Source organism: Rhamphochromis longiceps, linkage group LG1 (assembly GCF_057381845.1).
Source record: "Rhamphochromis longiceps isolate RC_006_pf linkage group LG1, R_longiceps_female_GT1.1, whole genome shotgun sequence".
In the NCBI taxonomy this organism is placed as follows: Eukaryota; Metazoa; Chordata; class Actinopteri; order Cichliformes; family Cichlidae; genus Rhamphochromis; species Rhamphochromis longiceps.
In genome coordinates, this window is record NC_140557.1 from 19737820 (window position 1) to 19761981 (window position 24162).

General features: G+C 40.4%; 2 protein-coding genes across 3 annotated transcripts in view; one reads left to right on the plus strand and one right to left on the minus strand.

The window, feature by feature from the left end:
- Positions 1 to 15546, minus strand: part of myo1ea (myosin IEa) — a 52747-nt gene extending 37201 nt beyond the window's left edge. For both annotated transcript variants that reach the window (XM_085401772.1, XM_085401780.1), the window contains exons 1-3: positions 15227 to 15546; positions 1729 to 1872; positions 739 to 828 (exon numbers count right to left, since the gene is read on the minus strand). In XM_085401772.1, coding sequence (XP_085257898.1) covers positions 739 to 828; positions 1729 to 1872; positions 15227 to 15229 — 237 coding nt within the window. In that variant the 5' untranslated portion in view covers positions 15230 to 15546. The remainder of the gene's footprint in view (positions 1 to 738; positions 829 to 1728; positions 1873 to 15226) is intronic.
- A 2852-nt stretch (positions 15547 to 18398) lies between these two features.
- On the plus strand, positions 18399 to 23690 carry LOC146678629 (uncharacterized). The gene is made up of 2 exons (XM_085411138.1): positions 18399 to 19821; positions 23660 to 23690. The coding sequence occupies exons 1-2, from the start codon at positions 18920 to 18922 to the stop codon at positions 23688 to 23690; spliced, it is 933 nt and encodes a 310-aa protein (XP_085267264.1). The 5' UTR covers positions 18399 to 18919.
- Positions 23691 to 24162: the final 472 nt, after the last annotated feature.

A 24162-nucleotide genomic window follows, 5' to 3' on the forward strand; every position in this document is an offset into this window, starting at 1 on the left:
TAATATAAAAAGTATTAAACAGTTAATTCACCATTAACTCGTAGTATAGTAACATCTGCTGAGAACTACAGTGCCCTGACGGTTAAGGAAACCTAGTGAAATTTTAAACGAACTTTTATGCATAATAAAGTTATTATGTAATCAGAGACAGGCTGACCTATAAAATCCACAAAAACCATAAAAAAAAAAATTACTATAATACAATTACACACTGCTGTCATTTTTGTCTGTGATGCTAGAACAAAATAGCGACCTTTTGCCAAGACAGTTGCACTTGGTCCCTTTTTGTGATTATTTCAAACAACTTGTGAACAAATATGAACTTTTCCCCGATAATTTGAGCTGGCTAACCGTGCAAATATAAACCCCGTGCACTTGTGTGCAAATGTGATCTGAATTTGGCATGTGTGATGCTTTCACAGTCTGTTAGAATTTTTAAAGCTTTTCAGTGTGCTCCTGGCTCGAGAATTCGAGTTCGCTGTCAACGGGCTGGCCAAGAGAGAGGAGGCAGACTCGAACAGGATGTTCTGTGATGGTGCTGCCAAGCTGCTCCAGCGGTTGAGTCAAGTTTGTGACAGCAGCATCTGCTCGCTGGAAAGTTTTCACAGCATCTAACCCAGTACATTTAAAACCTTTGTCTTTCAGACCGTTACCAGCCTAAACCAGCCTGACACTTCAATAACATCAGAGACCCAGAAAAAAAGCTTATTTCCTTAAGATGATGCTGGATCTACTTACTGCGCCTTGATACATCTCAATTTCTTTATCCCCAAAATAGGGCATCTGCTTGAAGGGGTTGACAGATATGAGCACGGGACCGATGTACGTCTGGTGAGATCGTGAGTTAAAGAGATTAAAGAGTGGGAGCAAAACAGTGGTACCAAATTACAATTACCTCTCACAAAGAGAAAACTGTGTTGAAAAGAAAGCACTTAATCTCCAATTGCCATGACGTCAACAGAGATGGCAACAGTGCAGCAGTGTGGCGTATTTGGCGATCAGGCCTGAGCCTAAATAAGTATGCAGTGCTTACAAATGACAGAGAATAGACCGACCATGTAACACTGTGAGGTTTTATGCCTTGAAGCCAAAATGCAGCTCAAGGCAAATAAAGCAGCTATTGTGGGTGGCCCATAGTGACCCACAGCCTTGGCAGGGAGACCTCACAGTTACAGATATTTACTGAGCAAAATCAAAGGAGAGACTCAGAGCTGTCGAACCTGAAACTGCCTGCATTTGGTAAACTTGGTAATGCCGAGCGCTGGCCGAGCGACAGTGAGGGTTTATGTTTATGTAATGAGCCATTAGGAGCGGCCTTTCAAGGCACTCATTCATTCATCTCGTTTCACGTCGTGAATACGCGCGCGTGTGTGTGGCCACAGCTGCACTTTAAACTTAAACCCAGCATTTGTGTGATGCAGTGTATGAAAATGATAGCTCTCAAGAAGATCATTTTAAATCCGTAACACAATCAAATTCAGCTGTTTAAAAGATAGCAGCTATGCTCTCACCACCACCACCCCCTCACAGTGAAAGGCCTGGTGAAAGAGCAGGAGTTAGAGATACAAAGACGCCCTTTCCTCCCCGCTCACCTTCCAACACTGACCTATTACTCATTGCTAATATGTCACAGCGAATGACCAGTCAGCTATTCTGGGTATAGCAGGAAAGAGAAGGGCTCCGCTATTCCTCACTGGGGTGTGAACTGTGAGCGTGAGCAAAGGATACAAAGATGTAGTCATCCATGTATCTCTTCTTGAGGTTGTCCACGATGGCGTCCTCATTGATCTTGCTGAGCAGCACCATGTCATCCACGCCGCTGTGTTTGACATTGTGGCTCTGCCAGTGGTACCGGTAGTGCCCCCGGCTCCCCTGAAACAAAACACACACAATGTCCAACTGTTAGGTCACTGAAAAAGACAGAATGAGATCATGCATAGAGTCTGACGTCACGGATGCGCAGACACACTGCTACTTTTCAACACACTCGTCATAACCACACCACTCAGGCAATCAAACGAAAGTGGAACACGGTCATTATCACTCAAATAAAAAACACAGAAAAATAAATATTACACACATTTCCTGACCTGAGAAACATGTTTACATGAAAACAGTGCGAGGTCAGATTCCCAAGAGCGCTTGTTGCCAAAGATGCTCTAAACATTTATCCAGCATCCTAAAACTCTGGCTTCTCTCTACATCCCTGTTTTTCTTTTTAGTCGAGTGAGTCTCCGGAGAACTGAGGTCATTCATCATGTGCTATGAGTCAGTATTGTCTGGCTACTGTGGACGAGGGTCACAATGTGCTGTGAGGGGTGAGTCTCTTTCTCCTGGATGGAGAACCACTCAAAGACACGGACAGCATCCAGAACATTAGTCAACACACAAGTTAACTCTTGACTTCCTCTCTCTTTAGGGAGGAAATGTGGGGAGAGGAAGCAGAAGAGCAAGGCTTCAAACAATACTGCCAAGAGAAAGAAATCATTAGGGGCTTTTGGACCACGGGAGCTTTTTTGGTAATTTTAGAATGTGGCGGCAGAACCACGCCGATCATCTTTTTTAGCTTGTAGAATAGAAACTTTCTCCTAGAGCTGTGTGTGGTGTGGTGTAGATGCATAGCATGACACACTGATTGGTCAAATGCAGCTTTGGTGCTCATCACTAAAATAAAAAGCAGCTGTGTGAACATCAGCTCTTAAAGTTAGTCTTAAAGAAAGGAAGCAGCAGTGAAGTCCAGGCTTTACTGAGTCTACATGCGATGGAAGAAATCGAACACAATTTCGACTCATTGGTGCGAGATATTATTTAGGCTACTTGTCGCCAGTCGATTTCATCTTCCTGTTAGACTACTAGCACACAAAAAGTCATGGAAAATAAAGATGCTGGAGATGAGAGAAGATTAGAAAGTAATCAACTACAAAACTGGTGGGGAATGGTGCAAACAAAACCAGACTGCATGACTTCGTTTTGTCTTTGTCCCCTCACTTCAGTTCTGGTGAGTCAAATTCAGCAGTTAGTCTTTTATCTTTGTACTATTTTGCAGATATTTGCACAGTCTAAGTAATCCTTATCACGTTTGTCGATAACGGTGAACTCCATTCTAGCCATTAGCAGCCAAAATGCTAACGCTTAGTCCTCAAAATACAGAATTCAAAACGAGTGGTTTCAGCCTGTGGTTTCAGAGAGTCTTCAGATAGTGCACGCTAACAGACACTTACTAAAGGACACACATATTAATCCCAGTTCTTTTATTCTTTCGGTGATGATACTTTCTGTGTCAGAAGTGTATGGTTGATTTGTTGTCTTGAGTACATAATATGCCTCTATATTTTCCGTGGATAAGTGAGGTTCGATTAAAGGCAGTCTTATTGTGGCATATTGTTAAAAATAAGTGAAGCAACAACAACAAAACTATGAATACAATAACTGTTGCTCAACTGTGGTTTCCAAGGACAAAGATGAAGTTTAGCAAGGCCGTCAATTATTTTCTCAACTCTGTACCAGCATCAGGGCTGAACTTTAAACCTCAACTTCATTCTGGTTTCTTGGGTTTAGAGGTCGCGGAGTCCTGCTTATTCCAGTGTTACACAACACGTTAAAACTGTAAGCCTGGATTTCCACCGAATGCTATAATCTTTCCTGCACATAGAGACTCTAGTACACGCTAGATGTGAATAAAAGTCAAGCACTAAAGTTGCTTTTACAGCAGGAAAAGGGAAAGAAACAAAAACAGCAAAGGGAAAAAGCCACAACGTAACACTACAGTACAAAATTAACCGTGGAAAGTCATTGTGCTTTCACTTATTAACTCTAAATTACCATGTCCAAGGAAGAGGAGAGCCAGAAGCATTTAATATCCTCCACAGTCTCTTTACAGCAGCGAGATTAAAACCACTTTACAGACTCAGTCATAGCATGGGAGATGGTGAGGAATGTTTACGGCTTTTCAGCTTAATTCAGCGGGTATTTTCCATTAGGTGGGAAGCAGCAAATTGCTGTTTGATTACTTCTCGACATCATACGGATTAACAGGCCTCACAACTTTTAGGTGTGGCTGAGAGAGATGCCGACTTCTTTCATTGTCAGCAGTGTCAGGATGATGCCACTCTCAGCGGCAAAAACACCTCTTTTGGTGAAGTGAATTTGCTTCTCTATCTGTAAATTACAAAACTGTACAAAAAGAAATATTTAAAATGTATATCTGGAAAAACCACCTAAAGGGAAAAATCTTCCATTTTCTGGATGAGCAGCCTTTTAAAAGGTGTTGTTTACACACACAAAAAATGTCAGAGGAAGGGTGTAGAATTGCAATATAAATAGGAGAACAGCAGTATTACTGTGTACAGTAAAATGACAGCATATAACAGTGAGGCTGATCCTTCTAAATGCATTGTGTTCATCTCGAGGTTCCTTTGTCCTTAATAGACCTCAGTAAAGACACAAAGTGTTATTCGTTATTGTTGATGGATGAACTCGGATGATCTTCTTATTTCAGGAAATTACCATCGCACACTCTGACATTCTTATTTAGGTTAGCACCTTTTGTCCATCAGGAATGCCAATGTTAAGAGACAGCGCTGGCTCAACTGCAAAGAGAAAATAAGTGAACATGATATCTTTTATTTCTCTCTGCTATGTGTGGAATGAAAGTCTGCCGACTCAAGAAGGGAGAGGTAATAAGCTGGAAACGTAGGAGGCAAGAGTCACATATTCTTGGGTCTTGTCTAATGAGGGAAGCATACTAAGTAAATATTCATACTCGCAGCAGCGACTGAGGGAGTAGCTGCACACGTACAGACATCAGGGAGACGCCTGAAAGAATCACACTCTTCTGCTGCTGAGCAGCTCCGGAGCAGCTGACTGTGCCGACTGTAACAGCGATGATTGGCTGGAGCGTGACTTTGAACCAAAAACGCTTATTTTATACTTTTAATTAAAGACACTTTTCCACTAATTTAAATCCAGACACTTAAAAGTTATGAAGCAGATGTTTCTCTACAGTTAGTGTAGTGTTGCACGCAGCCGCTAGTTTTATTAAATTGAGTCCCTGCACATGAACCAGACTGTAAACAAACAAACAAAAACAAAAAAAAACCTTTTGCAGGTTGCTAAGTGCAGCACCTTAAATGAGGAGGCTGTTTAGCATTTACTGTATTTCAGACTGGAGCTCCCAGAGAAAACCTGGGAGCTCTTGGAGAACATGCGAACTCCACACAGTTGACTGGGTTTGAATCCAGGACTGTCTTGCTAATAGGCAAAGGTGTTAACCACTGAGCCACTCTGCTGCCATCCTGTTAATAAGGTGAAGAGCACAATAAATAAGAGAACAGTGTAACAGTAAATAACTGTGACTCAGGACCTAATTACATGAATTGTGGATACATGACCTTTTATTTGTTCCACAACAAAGCTGTCCATCTCAAAGCACTAATTACTCAACTAATTTAATTTAATATGAGGCCACAGCACCATTAATGTCTAATCAATTACCTTTTATGGTAAATAATATTGAGCATACTTTCTCAGGTTTTACAGGTTTTATGGTATGAAATCGCTTTGGCTCAGTTTACAGGAAATCTTACTACTGTTACCGTAGTCTGTGGTGATGGAGTAAGACATACACACACACACACACAGGGGACATCTGGCATAATGTGGAGTCTATAGTGGCCATAACGACATCATCACCATGCAACCGGAGACTTCCCTCTGAGCACAGCTATACACAGAAGGAGCTCACACGGCAAGATCTATATAAATGCAAATATATATAATATATAATATTGTGACAACAACTTCCCCTAAAAAATATTAATGGGCAGAAAAGACAGTGGATTCCTTTTCTCTCGTCAAATCTGAAAACAGAACCAGACCTTTTCCCAGAAGTTACTACAAAGGAATTTCAACACCGCTCCTGATCCATAAGCCCAGGCTTTCCCTCCATGCAAATACCATCACCATATATGGAAAGTGTGTGAGCAGCTCTGACTCGGGATACAGGAAATGGCTGGGTTTGATTCACTATCATAAGCGGCACTTTCCCTCTTATTTCTCCCTTCTATGCCATTTTCCCCCTTCTTCCACATCAGAGTCTGAAACAGTGAGTCCACCGTGTGTTAGGGCTAGGTTTCTCCTCTGCCCTCTGAGACAGATCTGGATAAAAGCCATGAGAATGAATTCCTCGCTTCTAAAATAAGAAGCAGCTAAAGCCATTGAACACTGAGCAGCAAAAGTCTGGAGAAATCACACAACTTTCATAGAAGCACATGGCTGAGGAATCCTCTGTGAAGCTGATCGCTAGCAGTACGAGTACAGAGAAAAGGTCTCGATACAGGACAACATCCTGTTTCGCATCATGAAAAACTGAAGGATATTTTAGCTAAAGCTGCTGTAATTAAATTTATCCTAAGAACAGCAGTACAAGACAAGCTAATACTGGTCACGTACTAAAGGAGACTGCAAGAAAGCATTTCAGTTGATATGACTTAAGACTTTTGGCCTGGATCAGACCGTCTGAAGCGAGACCCTACATCTGATAAGCCCTCAGATATCAGATTAGTTGTGCTGCCATTCCAAGTCGGAGCTTTGTTTAAATATATTGTTCCTAGCGCTGATTTCATGAAGTCTATTTTAAGAAATTACACACACGCAGCAATTAACTTACAACATCACATATTTGGGTCGATGACATAAAAACTAAATGGAGCCTGTGAGTTAGATCAGCCGGGCAACTCGAGCCGCACTGCATCACACACACGTAACACGACCCACTCTCCTCACGTCGCACAGCAAACACAACCTCCTAATTTGTTTATTTTTCTATTTAAGCAGCAAAATTTCCCATCTTTCCCTCTGACGTGTCGATGATTCGCTACCTGCAGTTTCAGCCCCCTCCACAACCACAGCCTCCACCTGTTAGTGCCTGGGAGATGTTTAGTCATTACTCCCCAGTTTAGATTTGGGGGTGTGATAAGATAAACTCTATCTGATGGTTACTTCGGGACTATCAGGACTGGTCAGTTGTGTAAATCAGACAAATGACATAAAACCAAGAACAAAGACCTAAATAATTACACAACGTAAACACACAAATTGACAATAATGCTGGACAAATCCAAACAGATTTAAAAGGTTGGCCCCTGCCAGTACATGAGCTTTAACCTCCAGCCTTCAGCTTCCCTAAATAAGTTAGTTTTTTTTTTTTTTTTCATTGCTTACTGAAATTACATAAAGTTACTAAAGCTGTCTGGAAAACAGGTCCTCGTTCTCATCTTTATCACCCTGGTTTCGCTCTTCCAAACAGAGCCATATGGTAGCCATTGCAGCAAAAGGCATGTCACTGTTTGCTGTTAACGATCTCAAGGAAGTCTGATCTCTCTGCAGGTGAGCTGTAAAGAATATTGCTTGCCCTGACCAAAAAGTAAACACAGGATATTTAGTCACTCTTTTCCTCTAGTACTACTTCAGCTAAGCTGCTACAATCACCGTCTCCTCAGTAACGCCAAAGCAAGTCAGGGAATCGCTCCAACACACATTTATGTTAGTGGGTTGATTTTGACCGATTTTCTTTTCCCCCCCTCTTGAACGCTTGTTGTGATCCAAAACATTTCAAACAGTGCTTAAGGGGTTACCACTCTCTAAGCTGAATTCCCACCTGGTCTCTGCTGCTTACGCTTGTACTTTGTGTGAGATTAGTCACTGCATGTAATTGGGCCAGATGCAGACGAAACCGCTGACTAAGATAGCTGGCCTTTCCATGGTGGAGGAAAAAGATAAACAATGATGAGAGATGGAGGAGGAGCTCAGCAGAAGAAGCAAAGAGAGTGGAGTCAGAGGAGCAGTGACCCAGTCTGAGCTTCTCAGCGAGGGGATGCTCATTCAGGTCTAAGTAAGCTCTGTACACACACATGCAAACACACAGAAGCAATGCTGAAAACTACAGTTAAAAGCTGGAGTCTGATTAAAGAGCTCATTCACAGTTTAACACACAGAGGAGGTCTTCCTCTAAACTAAAGCAGTTAAAGTTAAAACTGGTCTAAAAATTAGTTTTTTTGTTTGCACTGGGAAACACAGACAAGCCTTTTTTTAAACACAGTTTTCAGATAATAGATCAGATTTAAGTTGCACGTCAGGTTTTTGAGATGTTTTGATGTTTACACACTTTAAAAAAAAAGAAAAAAAAAAAAGAAGCTTTTTCCCACCAAAATATTTTCATACATTTATTCTGAAAACTAACCAGAAGACAGTGGTCAAAAATGTTTGAGCTCTTGCTGGCTTGTACCGCACATCCGTGTCTCTTTGCTTGGACCAGCAGTAGTCGCCCATCATGTATGGAAATTTTCCCTGATAACAGTTTTCCATCACTTGTATATCTCGATGAAATCTTTCTCCATGATCATCGCAAACACCGCCCAGACAAGATGGAAGAAAGTCAAGACGGGAATGTAAAAAATGCATCTTCAGTGACATTCTGGCACGCATTAGCTGATATGCTTTCAGCTTGTTATCCACAAGCTCAGCAATATTCTTTGCTCCGTGACTGCCAAGGACAACCTGCACGAATGCTTCCCGTGCTGCTGATTCAGACAGGCTTCAGTTTACTTTCAAGCTCACTGTCGAGCATCACTTCACAGATTTCAGGATCAACAAAAACACCTTCCTTCACATTTTTCATGACCATTATTACTTAAAAACAACAAACAAACAAAAGGGGACGTGCTAGATCCCAGTAGCGAAATGCTTGCTGACCAGTTTAACCTCCTAAAAATATATTTTTATAACTATGAAGGTAAAATTCAATCTTGCATCACTGCAAAACCACATATTGTAGCACTGCAACAACATGCAGTCACATTTGGCTCGACACAAAAAAGGATGACGAAAGGAGGCAATCTGTCACAACACCTGCATACAGACCGAGAGGAAATATGACTTCTGATCATACTGAGAAATATATAGCCTCCAAACTCACATATTTAACACCACCAGCAGACAGCGATCTTTAACTTTAACGTCTTTTTCCAGCCAGGTATTTCCAGTAAAATGTAAATCAGAAATGTACTAAAAATAGCACAACAAATACTAAATATAAATATTAGGATACTAAAAATAGAGTCGTGCAGAGTGTGTAGGAACAGCTTCTTGTGAATATAGGTGTATTGTACTGGGAATGACATGCTTTTCCATCTGACAGTCATGGATCACAGACTGGATTTGACTGTTCCTCACCTGGAAAGGAGGAAAGGAAAACACCAGTTTCCACTCTACACCTGCTGAAACCAGCTGCTCCACATATTAGCAGCTCCATATTTTTGTCTGTAGAAGATTGTTGAGCAGAGACTGTGGGTTCTCTTGACATCTTTCCACTTCACAACTTCAAGGATGACAGCGGTCACTTGGATGTAACTGGGACACCATCATAAATAATGCAAACAACAAGCCTGCCCGGAGTTTCCATGCTTAGACTTCTCACACTGTTGTTATGGATCTGAGCTTCTACAAAGGAATAATAAAAGGAATCTATTCTTCGGTGAGGATTTGGAAACATGAGCACCGACTGGCTGCGATGACGTTAATATGCTATGCCTGCAGGGCTGGGCTGAATGCTGCCCCTCCCATATAAAGACGGTATAATGATCATGAGTGAATGGATACTTTAAACATTAGTCTCCTAAACGGATGACAATAGCAATAAGGTTGCTAATAAAAACACAACATCAAAGACAATGTGGTTCAGGGTGGAAGTCTGCTGAAGAGGCATGTCACTAAGTGCTGCGTTTTCCTTTTTAAAGCAGTTTCAGTTAAACATAAACAAACTATCTGCAGTGGAAACCAATTCATAGCCATGCCAGTGCCACAATAGGGCCTCAAATCAGTGAAATCCAAACTACAGTCAAGCTAAACTGAGCACACAAAAATACATGTTAAAACCCATCCCAGCTTTCCGCGTTACCTTCTGCTCCAACTAATTATTCAAAGCTGTCTCCTCTTCTTAGAAGGTAAGAGTCAGTCTGGCATTGAGGGAAGAAACCTTAAAGTTGTTTGTTACGGTAATTTGCCAAAAATGGCTTTGTTTTTGATTACATAATAATAATAATAATAATAATAATAATAATAATAATAATAATAATGATAATAATAATAACAACGAATCCAGCGTTTCATAGTGCACTGTGAACAGAAAAATCCTTTAAGAAGCTACAGTTGCAACTGACATTATCAAACGACTGCCAGGAAAGAAGGAAATTAGTAAAGCCAAGGTCACTGAGATCAGTTCCAGATGAATCAGAGCAGTTGGACTTTAGAGGTACTGCTTCTGCTTTTTTGTGTCTATTAAAAATCTGAACTTGAAATAGACTTCAGCTGCTGGAAAACTTAAGTTGTAAAAAACAAACAAAAAAAAAACAAAAAAAAAAACAAAACACTAAACCAACCAAACACAGCATTACCTTAATTAATTTACTGCAGCCCAAAACTGTACTTGATACAGTGTTGCAATAAAATGAGTAGCTGGACTATTTGAAGCAACTCTGCATTAGGAAAGAATAAGATTTAAAATTAATTAATTAATCATCCCTGTGCTTTCATGCTGAAATAAACACGATTTGTCTCCTACAGTTTCGGAAGTGTCATGCATGTAAATTATGAATGTGATTTTAATGATGCTGACTCCATAAAAGTGAACTCATGGAGAAGACAACTAATGACTCGTAGGTTTAACTCAGGCTTGTTTAGTTCAGAAAGTTACTGCGCTGCTTCCCAGTTTATGATTAACAGAACGCTGGACTGCAGTGGTTCGTAATACCTGCTGCGTTTGACTAAATTTTGCTGCTGACTGAAACAAGGTATAAGGAAGTCTGGACCCTAGTAAATTGCCTTTTCAAAATAAAACACTAAAAACTGCCATGACTGGGTTGTGTTTGGGGGGTTAGATTGATGCACGACTCATGAGAAATGACAGCTGATTGGTTTATGGTACGACAACAGAAAAGGATGTGCAGCAGGGCCAGAGGGACCGAGTAAATAACTTTTCCTCTTGTGCCATTTCAATTTGAGGCAAAGCTTTGCAAGCTACTTTGCAGCCCACCTTCAATCCAGTCCCACCGTTTCCTGCTGTATCCAACTTCCATGCTTCTTTCGATTATAACAGCCCTGACTGAACTAGTGTTTATAAATGATCATCAAGTTCAATACTATAGTGTTTGGACACTTAAGTCAGTGGGTGATTCCACAGTGACTCAGGCCTGCCACAGGATATGTGCCAGAAAAGACAGCTAATTCAAACCAGCTAATTCTGACTTTGTTTCCAGTCAGTTTGTTTATGTCTATTATAGAAAAGCTGACAAGCCTTGTATTAAAAGCTGATCACTGTCTACAGCTGTGTGATTTTTTTCCCATATATCTTAATCCACAAATAGAGAACCTGCTCCATCTTACCCAGTGCACTTTTCCTATCAGCTGTTCAAAGATGAATGAAAGATTATGACAGCGGACGAGAGGTGGGGTCGCCAGTCGATTGCAGGGCTAAGACATACCCACACCTACCGATCAAGCATTTCTTTGGACTGATAGGAAACCAAAGGAAGGTTACAAGGTCCCCTTTTAATTAACTGTGTGGGTTTCTTTAACTTTTTTTTTTTCAAATCAATCGATTAATAAATGCAGAAATTTCAGGTTGTGTCTGGTTTCGACTCACGTCCGTATTCCTTGTTGTTATTAGCTTAACTATTAGCCAGCAGCAACAAAAGCAAACTCACTAACAATAACTAATGTGTCAGAGGGAGTATCAAGCTTCTTGAAAAACACAAAAACACATACATTTTCATTTTCTGTGCCAGCACAGTTTCATTGTGAGCAAATCGGGCTAAACAGTAACTAACAAGCCAAATTTCCTACAGCAGCATCAAGACAAATGAAGGGTGGAGTTAAAGGCGATTTGGTGGCTGAGTGCTGGCTGGCATGGGATGATGGGAGGTTAAGAGCACTTGCAGGAGTCTGACCTTGTTCCTGGTTTGCGATGAGGTAAGCCATACATGCAAATAGGCAGGTATAATAGGACACCGCTTCGTTCAGGGTAAAAGAACAAGGAGAATAAACAAACATCTAGCACGAAGCATGCCTACAGGATAATGCTGACACAGTAAGAGCATTTATAAGGAAGTTAATTTATCCTTTACTCTATGAACAGATTACCTGCAAAATGGAAGAGAGGCTGGTTGTGTTACTGAGCTGGAAAGAAGGATCTAAGCCAGATAAACTACAGCTTTTCCATTGGACACCAAAGACAACTGATACATGAGAAAGCCATTGCTTCCATTTGAAACTCAAACTGAAATAAACAGCTAAGCTTACAAGTTCAGAATTCATGACAAATGCCCTGTGAGGCTTATTGCACACAGCGCTGCAGCGAGCTAAATCCTTAGGCCTAACATTGTCAAAATGCTGATCGATGCAGGTGCAGTTTGTTAGTTAAGTTTGTTAATATGCTAACATCTGCTAAATAAAAAAAAGTCTTTAGTTAGAGCTGAATATCATTGTTTATGAAATGTATGATCCATCAGACACATTTGACCTAAAAGTAATTGAGAGATTTTTAAAAAGTCATCAAATTATTCCTGATATTTCAGTCTGGTATAAAGTGATTGGCCAGCCCAATGACACTGACCGACAAGCTCCACTGACATGAGCTAATAAAAATGCAATGATAATATGTGATGACTCAATAAAAATATTTCAGCTGTTTAATTACAAGTCACACTGAAAAGAGTTACTATCAATCTCAGAGAAACTGTGCCACTGAACGCTCGCTCTGGGGCATGACCTTTGGCGATCAGCTGAAGCAGCTGAATCCTCTCTGCATCACTGAAAGCACTGTGGCTGAGGACTGAAGCCGAACTACAGCAGAGCAGGCAGAGATTTAAGTGTTTTAAAAACCAGGCCAGAGCCAAATTGTGCAGTTACTGGGGAATTTCGGATGAAGGGAACACAATAAATAAACACAGAGACAAAAAAAACACTGCTTAACTGTTCCCCACCTAACCACTTCCACTGAATCATGCTTCATAGTTACAAAAATACCCAATGTCCCATCACTATATCACTTACTATGAAGTCACGACTATTAAAATATGCTTCTTTTGTGACAGGTCACTCATCAAACCTTTTCTGTGGAAATAATTCTCAGCCTCCACTCGTGTTGTGTGGACGTCTGAAGTCCCTCCTTTTTTCCCCTAAATCAAAACCAAAAGTCTCATCCTGCCTTTGTTGTGTGTCCTAAACATTTTTTATAGCATCCATACTGCAATAAAGAAATAAAGATTATTATAACAGCCAAGGTCCCAGTGATCCAGCCACATTCTGTGCAGGAAGTCCAGCAATTTCATGTTTGGGAAATCATCTTCATTTGACTCCAACTTTAGCTTTAGTAAAGATATTTTGTCCAAATGAGAAGATGTAATAAAATATCATATCATCACAGAATGTGTTCACGACCAACAAATCCAAAGAAAGGGATAAAAAATAGTCCATCTGATTGCAATCATTTATAATAATAAACAGTAGCAGTAATGGAAATGCTTAATTTCTTATCAAAAAAAGAGACTCTGCAGTTGTAGAGTGAAGTAAAACCAGATTTGACACTTGGGCAAAATAGAAGAAAGCTCAAAAACTTTTTGGTAGTTGACAACTTGTGTTTACAATGTGTTTGACACATTTATAAGCGATTTATAAGCTTCTCGTGTCCTCACTGATTTACAGCAAGTGCAACAGTAGAATGAGTCAGCACTCATGGGGTCCATCAGGCCAAACAGCAAAGTGGGGAAAACTTGGCTCCGTAACAAAGACGTATGGAACCGATTGAGGAGTGTGTGTGCACACTGCACTGCAGCGACAAGACTAACGAGTTCCCCAGGTCCACAGAACGGGTGTTCATCCTGTTTTCAGGGACAGGGCTTGAATTCCAGAGCAAGTCTCTAAAGCAGTGATGGGTTTGAAAATGGAGCACCAGCTCTGAGATGAAGTATGCACCTCCCTGCTGGAGAGACTAATGCAAACCAGCTGCTCTCATGCCGACTTGCTATTCAGCATCTGGCAGAGAAGGAACCACTGAGCGATGCTGGTGTCTGCTATTCTAGACAGATACAGTGACAGACTATTTTCTCTGCACGAACTGATACTCTTCTTAACCTCTTGTAAAAAGCTTTAGCAAGAGTGTGTGAGTGTCAACAATGTCTACAAAAGCTGAGTTAAATGCTGCAGGATTACATATGTTGTGCTGACTGGATATTATCTCAACCAAACCGACAGGTTTTAATGCATCACCTAGGAATCGAAGAATGCAAACAGCTTTCAGGTCTACCTGTTTTAAATGGACAAAGCATGTTTACAGTCTGAGGTACTGTACAGACACGTGGAAGAGGTTCCTAAGTTGAATGGTGGGTACGTTTTTCAGTTGCCTTTCAGGATATTTCTATATACAAGCCACAAAAAAAATATTGCAACCCCCCTTCATATAAACATTATGTCTCCAACATCAATGATGCAGCCATATCATTAAGTGGAAATGTGCTAAAAGTCTGTATCAGCTGTTTTATTAAGAGGACAGGGTTGAGGAAATGTTTCCAATATGCAAAACATACAATATCTCCCATAACTTCTCTTTAGGTGTGTTTTCTGCCGACCTGGCATTTAGAAACCAGGAAAAACCTGCCTCTCTGTGATGCAGCGATACAAAGTAAGGTGCACACAGTACACACTCCACTCCACCTGACACATTGTCCTCCAAGGCTAACCGGTTTTCTAACAAAAGAGACTGAACCTAATTTATCAGTGCTTTCTGACTACTTTCACCACAGGCAGTAAAAACTATAAGTCTGCCTGAAACAGCCAAGGTTGCCGCTTCTTATCATAGGATATGTTACACTCGTCAGGGATCAAAGATTAATAAAGCAGCGATTGTGGTTTAAAAGATTTTTCTGTTAAAAGCCTCCAGTGAAGCAATCTGTGAGCTATATTTATGGACATGTGAGTTATCAGTTCGAATTTCGTTAATATTACTTAAGAAAACTTTCAATTAATATTTAAAATAAACACGTTTAACACCCGAGACAACTTTTATAAGCAGACTAGAAAAAGGAACCGCCGCTCCGTGGCAAATATTTGGATTATGATGACTATATTAAACAAATAGTGCCCTACTATCTCAGCCAGTGTAAACACCGCTTACCATCCTCTGTCCTCACAACAGTCGCAGTCTTCGATGTCGTATTCCCTGCGATCCAGTGTCTGAGCGAACCTCGGGGAAGTTCACGCTGTTTAAAACAAGGTCTGACTTGTTTAACCTAAAACCAAGCGACCAAATCCAAAATATACACAAGTTATTCCCGGTAAACTCCAGACAGCATGGATGCGGCTCCTTAGCGGTGCCCTCCGTCCATTGTTGTTCAGTCAGATGTGAGTCCTCCACTGACAGAAGCACAGCAGTCCTCAGACAACGAGCCGGATGGTCAATTTACGGAGGAGCAGTGCCCAAACAGCCCGACTCTAAACACAACACGGGAAACTCGGTCCAATCAAAGCGCGAGTGTTGTTAAATATTCATTAGCTCCTGGAGGGAGGGCAACTGGGCATGCGCAAGTTTGTCGTTCCCTAACAACAGACTCAAACATAAGAGGACGACTAATAAACATGAGCTGTCTTCAAAGAGAGAGCCAACAGCAAGGCAGATGGTACTATGATCCAGCGCAGGGGCGTAGCTTATAATGTCAGTGGGGTCTTAGCTTTTAGGAAAAGTGGCAAAGGAAAACTCATACAGGCTAAAGGTCGTGTTTTCAGATTACAGTACTCACTGAATGTTATAATACACTATTTCACGATCATTTCTACAAGTCTGCAGCTAGTAGAGACCTTATTCTAAACATTTTATATCCTGCATAGATGCAACAGGGTCTTGTGTGTGTGTGTTCCTGTCTAGCTATCTTTGTGAGGACCGAAATCTGCATTCTACTATACTTATGAGAACCAACAGGACCTTTGTCTGTGTCCTCACAAGTTTGAAGGCCTTTTTGAGGCTCAAAATGTGGTTTTAGGGTCAGGGTTATAATTAGGTTGTGGTTAGGGTTAGGGTAAGGGGCTGGGGAAACCATTATGTCAATGAAGGTCCTCACTAAGATAGCTGAACGGGGTTTTGTGTGTGTGTGTGTGTGTGTGTGTGTGTGTGTGTGTGTGTGTGTGTGTGTTTTAACCCATTACAATAGATTACCTACATGACCAAAGTATTGCTGCAGAGCAAATCTATAAATGACCTCAAAACTGAAATACTTAACTACACTGAATAACCTGACAAGTGTCTAAACATCATGTTATGTACAGAGGTTTGTAATGTAACACCATGAAACATGCAGAAGCTGGTATAAGTTAAAGAGCAACATTAAAACACTCTTTCTCTGTGTATTGCATGTGAAATAATAGTTTGAACTTCACACACAAATTTGGGGATGTCGGTCACACCATCTTCATAATGTTTGGACGCATGAGACTGTAAACTAAGAGATACAAACACTTTAACATTATGTAAAGAGCACAACTTACGGATTTCAACATATGAAGTTTTCATTTATTAAAAATCTTATCAGTGTTTGACTCAAATTACCAAATACAAATGTATAAACCAGGTGATAAGAACATCTATCTTAGTTATTTTAACGGGACAGTAATATTAATTCTTAAACCTAATCGTGAGTAATTGTCTAACATGCTGATGAAGAAAAATACTGTCAGCTTTATTCAGCAACTTTTAAGATCCACTACCAAATTAGGTATAGAGTCAGTGTGTAGGCCAGTAATTTAAAACATAGTTACAAAGACATGGTGTCACAGTCTAACAGCATGATGCAGAAAGGACCTCTAATCTATTGATTTGCATTTATGACAGCATATAAATCCTTTTCAAAAAGCATGGAGGGGAAGAGATGGATCAAAAGTCCAAAATGACAAGAGTTTTAAGCTTGCTGGTTTTCACTAAATAAAGGATTCCATTTTGACATTTTAATGGGGCAGTGTGTCCTGGGAAATACAAGTTTCAGTCTGCGTTCAATCTAGTAAATACAAAACATAAAAAAATACTTAGTAATCAGTCTAAATGACATAAACAGTAACATTAACTTATTTTTAGAAACTCATTTCCACTTCTGCCTGTTTACCCTTTTTTTTTTTTAATTTGGTTGCTCCCAAATTTAGTTCTGTTTTATCAGCAGACAAATAAAAATGCAGCTCAAAGGCCTTTTAGAAAATCCCTGTTAAGATTTTTGGGTGGCACTGGTATCCAGTTCTCACAACCAGTCTCCAGTCAGACTGAGGCTTGCCTTGGAATAATGTTGGGCGGTCAGGCAAGCCTCTGGGTGTAACCAGTGTAGCAGGGTGCCTCTGTATGCATAGACATATACTGTGTGTGTGTTTGTGTGTGTGTGCTTATTTGAATGGAACAAAATAAATAAATAAATAAATAAATAAATAAATAAATAAGAGATAAATTATTACAAAACGAAAAAGAAAAAAGTTTTCTACCATCTCTGATTCTTGCGATGCATTAAAAGATGAATCACATCATGATTTGAGTCAGTCTTGGTGTTTTATCACCACCGTGTGGTCACTTAGGGAGATGGCAGCAATTATTACAGAAACAGAACAAACTCAAAACCTTTTTATTCTCAGGAGCTTACAATTAACTACTGTTTGTAGTAGTAGTAAAAGTAGTAGTAGTAGTAGTTGTTGGGGTGTGTGTGTGTGTGTGTGTGTGTGTGTGTGTGTGTGTGTGTGTGTGTGTGTGTGTGTGTGTGTGTGAAAACCCAATTCATTGTGAACAGTTTCATGGCTTCATCACCTGTAGTTGTGGGTTTTTAATTACGAACTTATTTCAACGAGAAAACATTTCTGGATCTTATTCAATGTACAGCTCTTTTTTTGTTTTGCTTTTTGAGTTTAAAGACATTTAGTTTGGGAAGTGGTAGTATACAATACAGTACAAAACAATAACTTCTTTATTAATGTTGGAGCTATTTGTTCTTTATTTTTTATTATTTTGAAATTAGTTAAAGTTTGTTAGTTTATTTATATTTTGGGGTTTATTTGTTGGTTAATATTTTGTTTTAAATGATTTGTTTTGTTTGTTGTTATTTTGTTAAATTAGTCAGTAAGAGCTGTAGGGCCATTTTGTTTCTATAAATAAAGAGACTGGTATAGGACCAGCATGCATTTGGGGTGGGCCTATGGTTTTTTACCAGAGCAGGAGAAGCAGTAGGAAGGATCTTGTTATTGCTTGCCAAATGGATAAATAAACCAAAACCCTCAACTAAAAGGTTTGGACAATGGACTTCTTTTGCCTGCGTACGAAATATTACCTCAGTGCAGCAGTGGCTTGTGGACTTTAAGTTGTGGGACGTTTGATCATTCAAAAGTAAAGGAATTGCCACTACACAAAGTAAAAAACCTTCCCGTGGACAAAGGAATAATTCTTCATTAATGGATATAAGGATTTCAAGGATCACCGTCGAACTCGAATAAAAGGTATTGGATCGTCTGGTGAGTAATCCAGACGGATTTGATGTTGAGGCCTGGATCAACATGTCACTCGTTCATCAAAGCTGGTGAGTGATAATATTGTTTAAGCCGTAAAGGAAAACGGTGAAGCTATTGGAGTTTAAAGACATGATTTCACTACAAAGACTGATGAACTGAGTTTTGACGTACTAAATTGGTGCAAAATTGGATCGCTAATTGAAACATGCCAACGCCCTCTGTGGAAATGTTTGTCCGCTGCAAAAGGCAGGTAAATGGATGTCATGTTTGTACTTTAGGCTATGGACTCTCAGTGTGCTGTGCATCTTTATAAAGTTTGAAATAATCCAAGAGGACAATAAAAATGTCGGATATTAAGAGTAAACGAGAGGATGACACTGAGATGCAAGCAGAGAAAAGAAGCGTTAAATTTACGCCAAAAGGTTTGGATTTGTATATAAAGACATGCCAAGAAAAGCGCAGTTCAATGTGTAAGCAAGCATCTAAGTACATGGGGAAATTTTCCGCTTTAATGACCTCACATGAAAACGTTAAGGAAGTGTCTTCTGAATTTGGGAAGTTTATTAAATGCTATCAAGATGCAAACGCTTTGCAAGAATCCTTTTTAAGTTTGCCACTGCCAGAAGATGAAGTGAAAAGGCAAGTTGCACATTTTCAGTCGAAGTTGACAGCATTCTCTGTTTTTATGGACAAAGTAAAGGTTTGGTTGCAGGAGGCGGGCGAGCCGTATACTGAACAAAACAATACTGTTCGCAATGATAAAGCTGTTGAAAGTTTGGATGAAATAAAACCTGAAGACAGTGTCTCTAATATCTCAAGTGTAAAACCACCTTCAAAAACCTTGTCACAGCAAAGTCGAATTTCATCAACATCTTCCGCATGCATTAAAGCTGCGGCTGACAAGGCAGCGCTCATGGAGCGACTGGCTGCATTAAAGAAAAAACATCCTATCGAAGCGCAAGAGGAAAAACTGAGAAAAGAAAAGGAGACATTATCCTTGGAAACAGAGCTGGCAGTCACTAATGCAAAGCTTCGTGTCTTAAAAATAAATTCAGTTTGTAGCTCTGAGCATTCTGATGGAATGAACTCTTATTTTGAAAGAGGGCACGTACAAGAAGCGCCTAGTTTAAATCCCTGTGCCGATACATTTGTTCCAACATCAAGAGATTACTCTGGTATAAATTCTGCATCTGAATCACAAGTAATCGTACCTAGACAAAGTCAAACCCAACATCAGGTTGATGATTCAGCTCAAGTGACGCAGCAAACACAGCCTCAGTCTCCTACTTTGACTGGGAACTGCACGAAGGAGATTGTAAATATTATGCAAAAACAAAATGACATCACTACTTTGCTTGTAAAACAAAACTTATCTTCTGTCCTCCCTGCCAGAAACATCCCTGTGTTTGATGGAGACCCTTTACAGTACAGATCATTTATGAATGCCTTTGAAAATGGAGTGGAAGTTAAAACTGATAACTGGAGCGACTGTCTGCATTTTTTAGAGCAGTTCACTAGGGGGCAGCCTAGAGATTTGGTGCATAGTTGTCAGCATTTACCTCCTGAGCAGGGCTATTCCACAGCTAAAGATCTTCTTGAAGAACATTTTGGGAACGAAAATAAAATTGCCTCTGCATATATGGAGAGGATTGTGAGTTGGGTACCTATTAAAAGTGAGGATGTGAAAGGTCTACAGTCATTCTCTCTTTTTCTTCAAGGATGTTCGAATCTAATGCAGCAAGTTGTTTATATGAAGGAGTTTGATTTGCCCTCAAATATGAGAATGGTTGTTATGAAACTTCCATACAAATTGAGGGAAAAATGGAGAGTTGTTGCCTATGAACTGCAGGAACAAAATGGTTACAGAGCAGTGTTCACTGATCTGGTTGCCTTTATAATAAAACAGGTAAAAGTAGCATCAGATCCAGTGTTTGGCAACATCCAAGACTCACAATCTGGAAGCAGCTTTAAAGCTTCAAGTTCTACCAAGCAAAGGAGAAAAGGAAGTAGTTTTGCCACTAATGTCAGTACAGTGCCAGGAATCAAAGCTCAATCAACTGGAAGCAGAACAACTTCCGTTGTTCTGCGTAGTTGTTTGTTTTGTTCACACAGCAACCATTTACTAGAGAATTGTAAGCAGTTTAAAGCTAAAACGCATCAGGATAAGTTGACTTTTATCAAGGAAAGGGGAATTTGTTTTGGTTGTTTAAAAGTTGGTCACACAAGCAAAGACTGTAGGAGTCGTTTGGATTGCGACGTGTGTCACCAAAGGCACCCAGGGGTTCTTCATATAGAGCGAAAGGATCCAGGTGCGTCTTCGGAACAAACTCAACAGAGGACAAACTCTAATGTCAACTTTTCAACTGCAACCACTCAGACATGTGGGTATATTGGGGCTGGTCATGAAGTTGATGCAATTTTTTTCTATAGTTCCAGTTCAAGTTAAGAGCCAAAAGAGTAATAAAATTGTGCAAACTTATGCGTTTTTGGATCCTGGAAGTTCAGGTACATTCTGTACAGAAACTTTGGCAAAAAGGCTGAATGTAAAAGGTAAAAAGACCAATATCTTTTTGAGAACAATGAGTCAAGATAGGATTGTTAGTACACAAGTTCTGTCTGGTTTGGAAGTGTCTGGTTTGGAAGCAAATGATTTCATGCCATTGCCAGATGTTTTGACTCAAAAGACTATGCCAGTTTCTACAGTTAATATTCCCCAGCAAAGCGACATCGATCAGTGGCCTCATCTTAAACCTGTTAAACTGTACAACGTTAATGCAGATGTGGAGCTACTGATAGGCACTGATGCTTCCAATGTTTTGGAGCCATGGAAGGTGATAAACAGTGTGGGAGGTGGACCTTATGCTGTAAAAACAAAAGTTGGCTGGGTCATAAATGGTCCCCTGCGCACTGGAAGTAACAGTGGAAATAAAACCAGCTGCACTGCTGTAACAGCCAATAGGATTTCCGTTGAGCGTCTTGAAGACATGTTGATTAAACAGTACAATCATGATTTTAATGAAAGATCATCAGCGGAGCAGACTGAAATGTCTAGAGAAGATCTGTGTTTCATGGATATTGTTAGTAGTTCAATAAAGCTTATTGGAAATCATTATCACATTGATTTGCCTTTCAGGAGAGAAGGTTCCAGTTTGCCAAATAACCTCTGTGTCGCGGAGCAGCGTCTCCAGAGTCTCAGACGGAGATTTGAAAAGGATACTCATTATAAGGATGAATACACTAAATGTGTAAACAACATGCTTGAACGAGGATATGCCGAGTTTGTGCCTGTAGATGAGTTGCACAAAGATGATGGAAAGGTGTGGTACATCCCTCATCATGGAGTGTATCATCCCACAAAGGGCAAATTAAGAGTTGTATTTGACTGTGGAACAACTTATAAAGGAGCATCATTGAACAGTCAGCTTCTACAGGGACCTGATCTCACAAACTCGCTGGTTGGGGTTCTGATCAGATTTAGACAAGAGCCTGTTGCATTAATGGCGGACATTGATTCCATGTTTCACCAAGTGCACGTCTCAGAAAAACATGTCAACTTTCTCCGTTTCCTGTGGTGGCAACATGGCAACACTTCAAGGTCTGCACAGGAATGCAGGATGAAAGTGCATTTGTTTGGAGCTGTATCTTCGCCAAGTTGTGCAAATTATGCTCTACAGAGAACTGCAGATGATAATGCACAACAGTTTCCAGCTGAAGTGGTTGATACAGTCAAAAGAAACTTTTATGTGGATGATTGTTTGAAATCTGTTGCTTCAGAAGAGGAGGCAGTGCACATGGTGAAGAGGCTGACAGATATCTGCGCTAAAGGAGGATTTAAGCTTCCAAAATGGATCAGCAACAGTCGCACAGTGCTCATGTCAATCCCAGAGGAAAGAAGAGCAAAGGAAATTAAGGATCTGGATTTGGACACAGATCAACTTCCAGTTGTGAGAGCACTGGGTTTACAGTGGTGCATAGCAACAGACAAGTTCCAGTTCAGAACCTCCCTGCAGGACCGTCCAACAACCAGAAGGGGCATTTTGTCTGTGGTCAGCTCACTGTATGATCCTTTGGGAATCTTGTCTCCCTTCAGTATGCCAGCTAAACTGTTGCTACAAGAGCTTTGCCGACAAAATTTGAAGTGGGATGAAGTTATTCCCCACTCTCTTTCCCAGCGGTGGCGTGATTGGCTGGAGGATCTCCAGCTGATTTCAAAGTTTAAAGTGGAACGTTGCATTAAACCAAATTGCTTTGGAAGACCAGGCACAACTTCATCATTTTTCTGATGCAAGTCAAGATGGGTATGGAACGGTGTCATATTTAAAGTTGGAAAAGAATAACGTCACGCATGTTGCTTTTATCCTGGGAAAGGCTAGAGTTGCTCCTCTCAAGCAAACTACAATTCCCAGGTTGGAATTGACGGCTGCAGTTCTTGCAGTTCGGGTGGACAGGCTTCTGCAAAAGGAGCTGCAAGTCAGGTTGGAAAAATCAGTTTTTTGGACTGATAGCACAACAGTACTGAAATACATCTCCAATGAAACCAGAAGATTCAATACTTTTGTTGCAAACAGAATTGCTGTTATTCGGGAAGCAACAGATGTGAATCAGTGGAGATACGTTTCTTCTAAGGAGAATCCTGCAGATGACGCATCCAGAGGTATGAGAGCTGGGGATCTCCTCAAATGTAGGAGATGGATAAAAGGGCCAGAATTTCTCTATGAGTCAGAAAAGGAATGGCCTAAACTGGATGTGGAGTACAGTGTAATTTCTGCAGATGACCCAGAGGTCAAAAGGGACCTGACAATGAATGCCATTGTGAGAGAATTACAAAATCCTACCAGCTATTTTATCCTCTACTTCTCGTCTTGGGCAAAACTTAAAATCTCTGTAGCCTGGCTTTTAAAGATGAAAGAGGTCTTGGTGTTGTTGGCACAGAAGAGGAAAGAGTTGCTTGCTGCAGGTTTGAATAAGAATGATCCGGAAGGTCAGAAAGAAGTGGAGATAAGAATGGAAAGATTTAAGACCACTTTGAAGAAAGGAAATCTCACTCCAGAAGACTTGGCAAAGGCAGAACAAGCTATTCTTCAATATGCACAACAACAGAAATTTACGACTGAAATGGCTTTAATCCGCAATGGCCTCAAAGGAGTCTCTAAGGGAAATTGGCTCTACAAACTTGATCCAGTGTTGGATGCAGGAATCCTCAGAGTGGGTGGCCGATTGAATAAAGCAGCCATGCCTATGGAATTAAAGCATCCTGTAATTTTGACAAAAGATATGCATGTGTCAACACTGATTTTACGCCATATCCATCAAAGGTTGGGACATGCAGGAAGAGCACACATGTTGTCAAAACTAAGACAAAATTACTGGATATTAAATGCAAATTCTGCTGCCAGGAAAATTATCTCTCGTTGTATCACGTGTAGACGCAACAGAGGAAAGTTTGTTGAACAAAAGATGGCGGATCTGCCTGAAGAGAGAGTCCTGCCAGACATAGCTCCATTCACAAATGTTGGAGTGGACTATTTTGGACCTATAAGTGTTAAAAGAGGACGAAGTCTCCTTAAAAGGTATGGAGTTCTTTTT

Excerpts from the sequence above, each read along its gene's own strand:
- LOC146678629 (XM_085411138.1), top strand. The coding sequence starts at position 18,920 with ATGTCGGATATTAAGAGTAAACGAGAGGATGACACTGAGATGCAAGCA. Across the intron at positions 19,822-23,659 it reads ACCCAACATCAGGTTGATGA|AATATGCACAACAACAGAAA; the intron begins TTCAGCTCAAGT and ends AAGCTATTCTTC.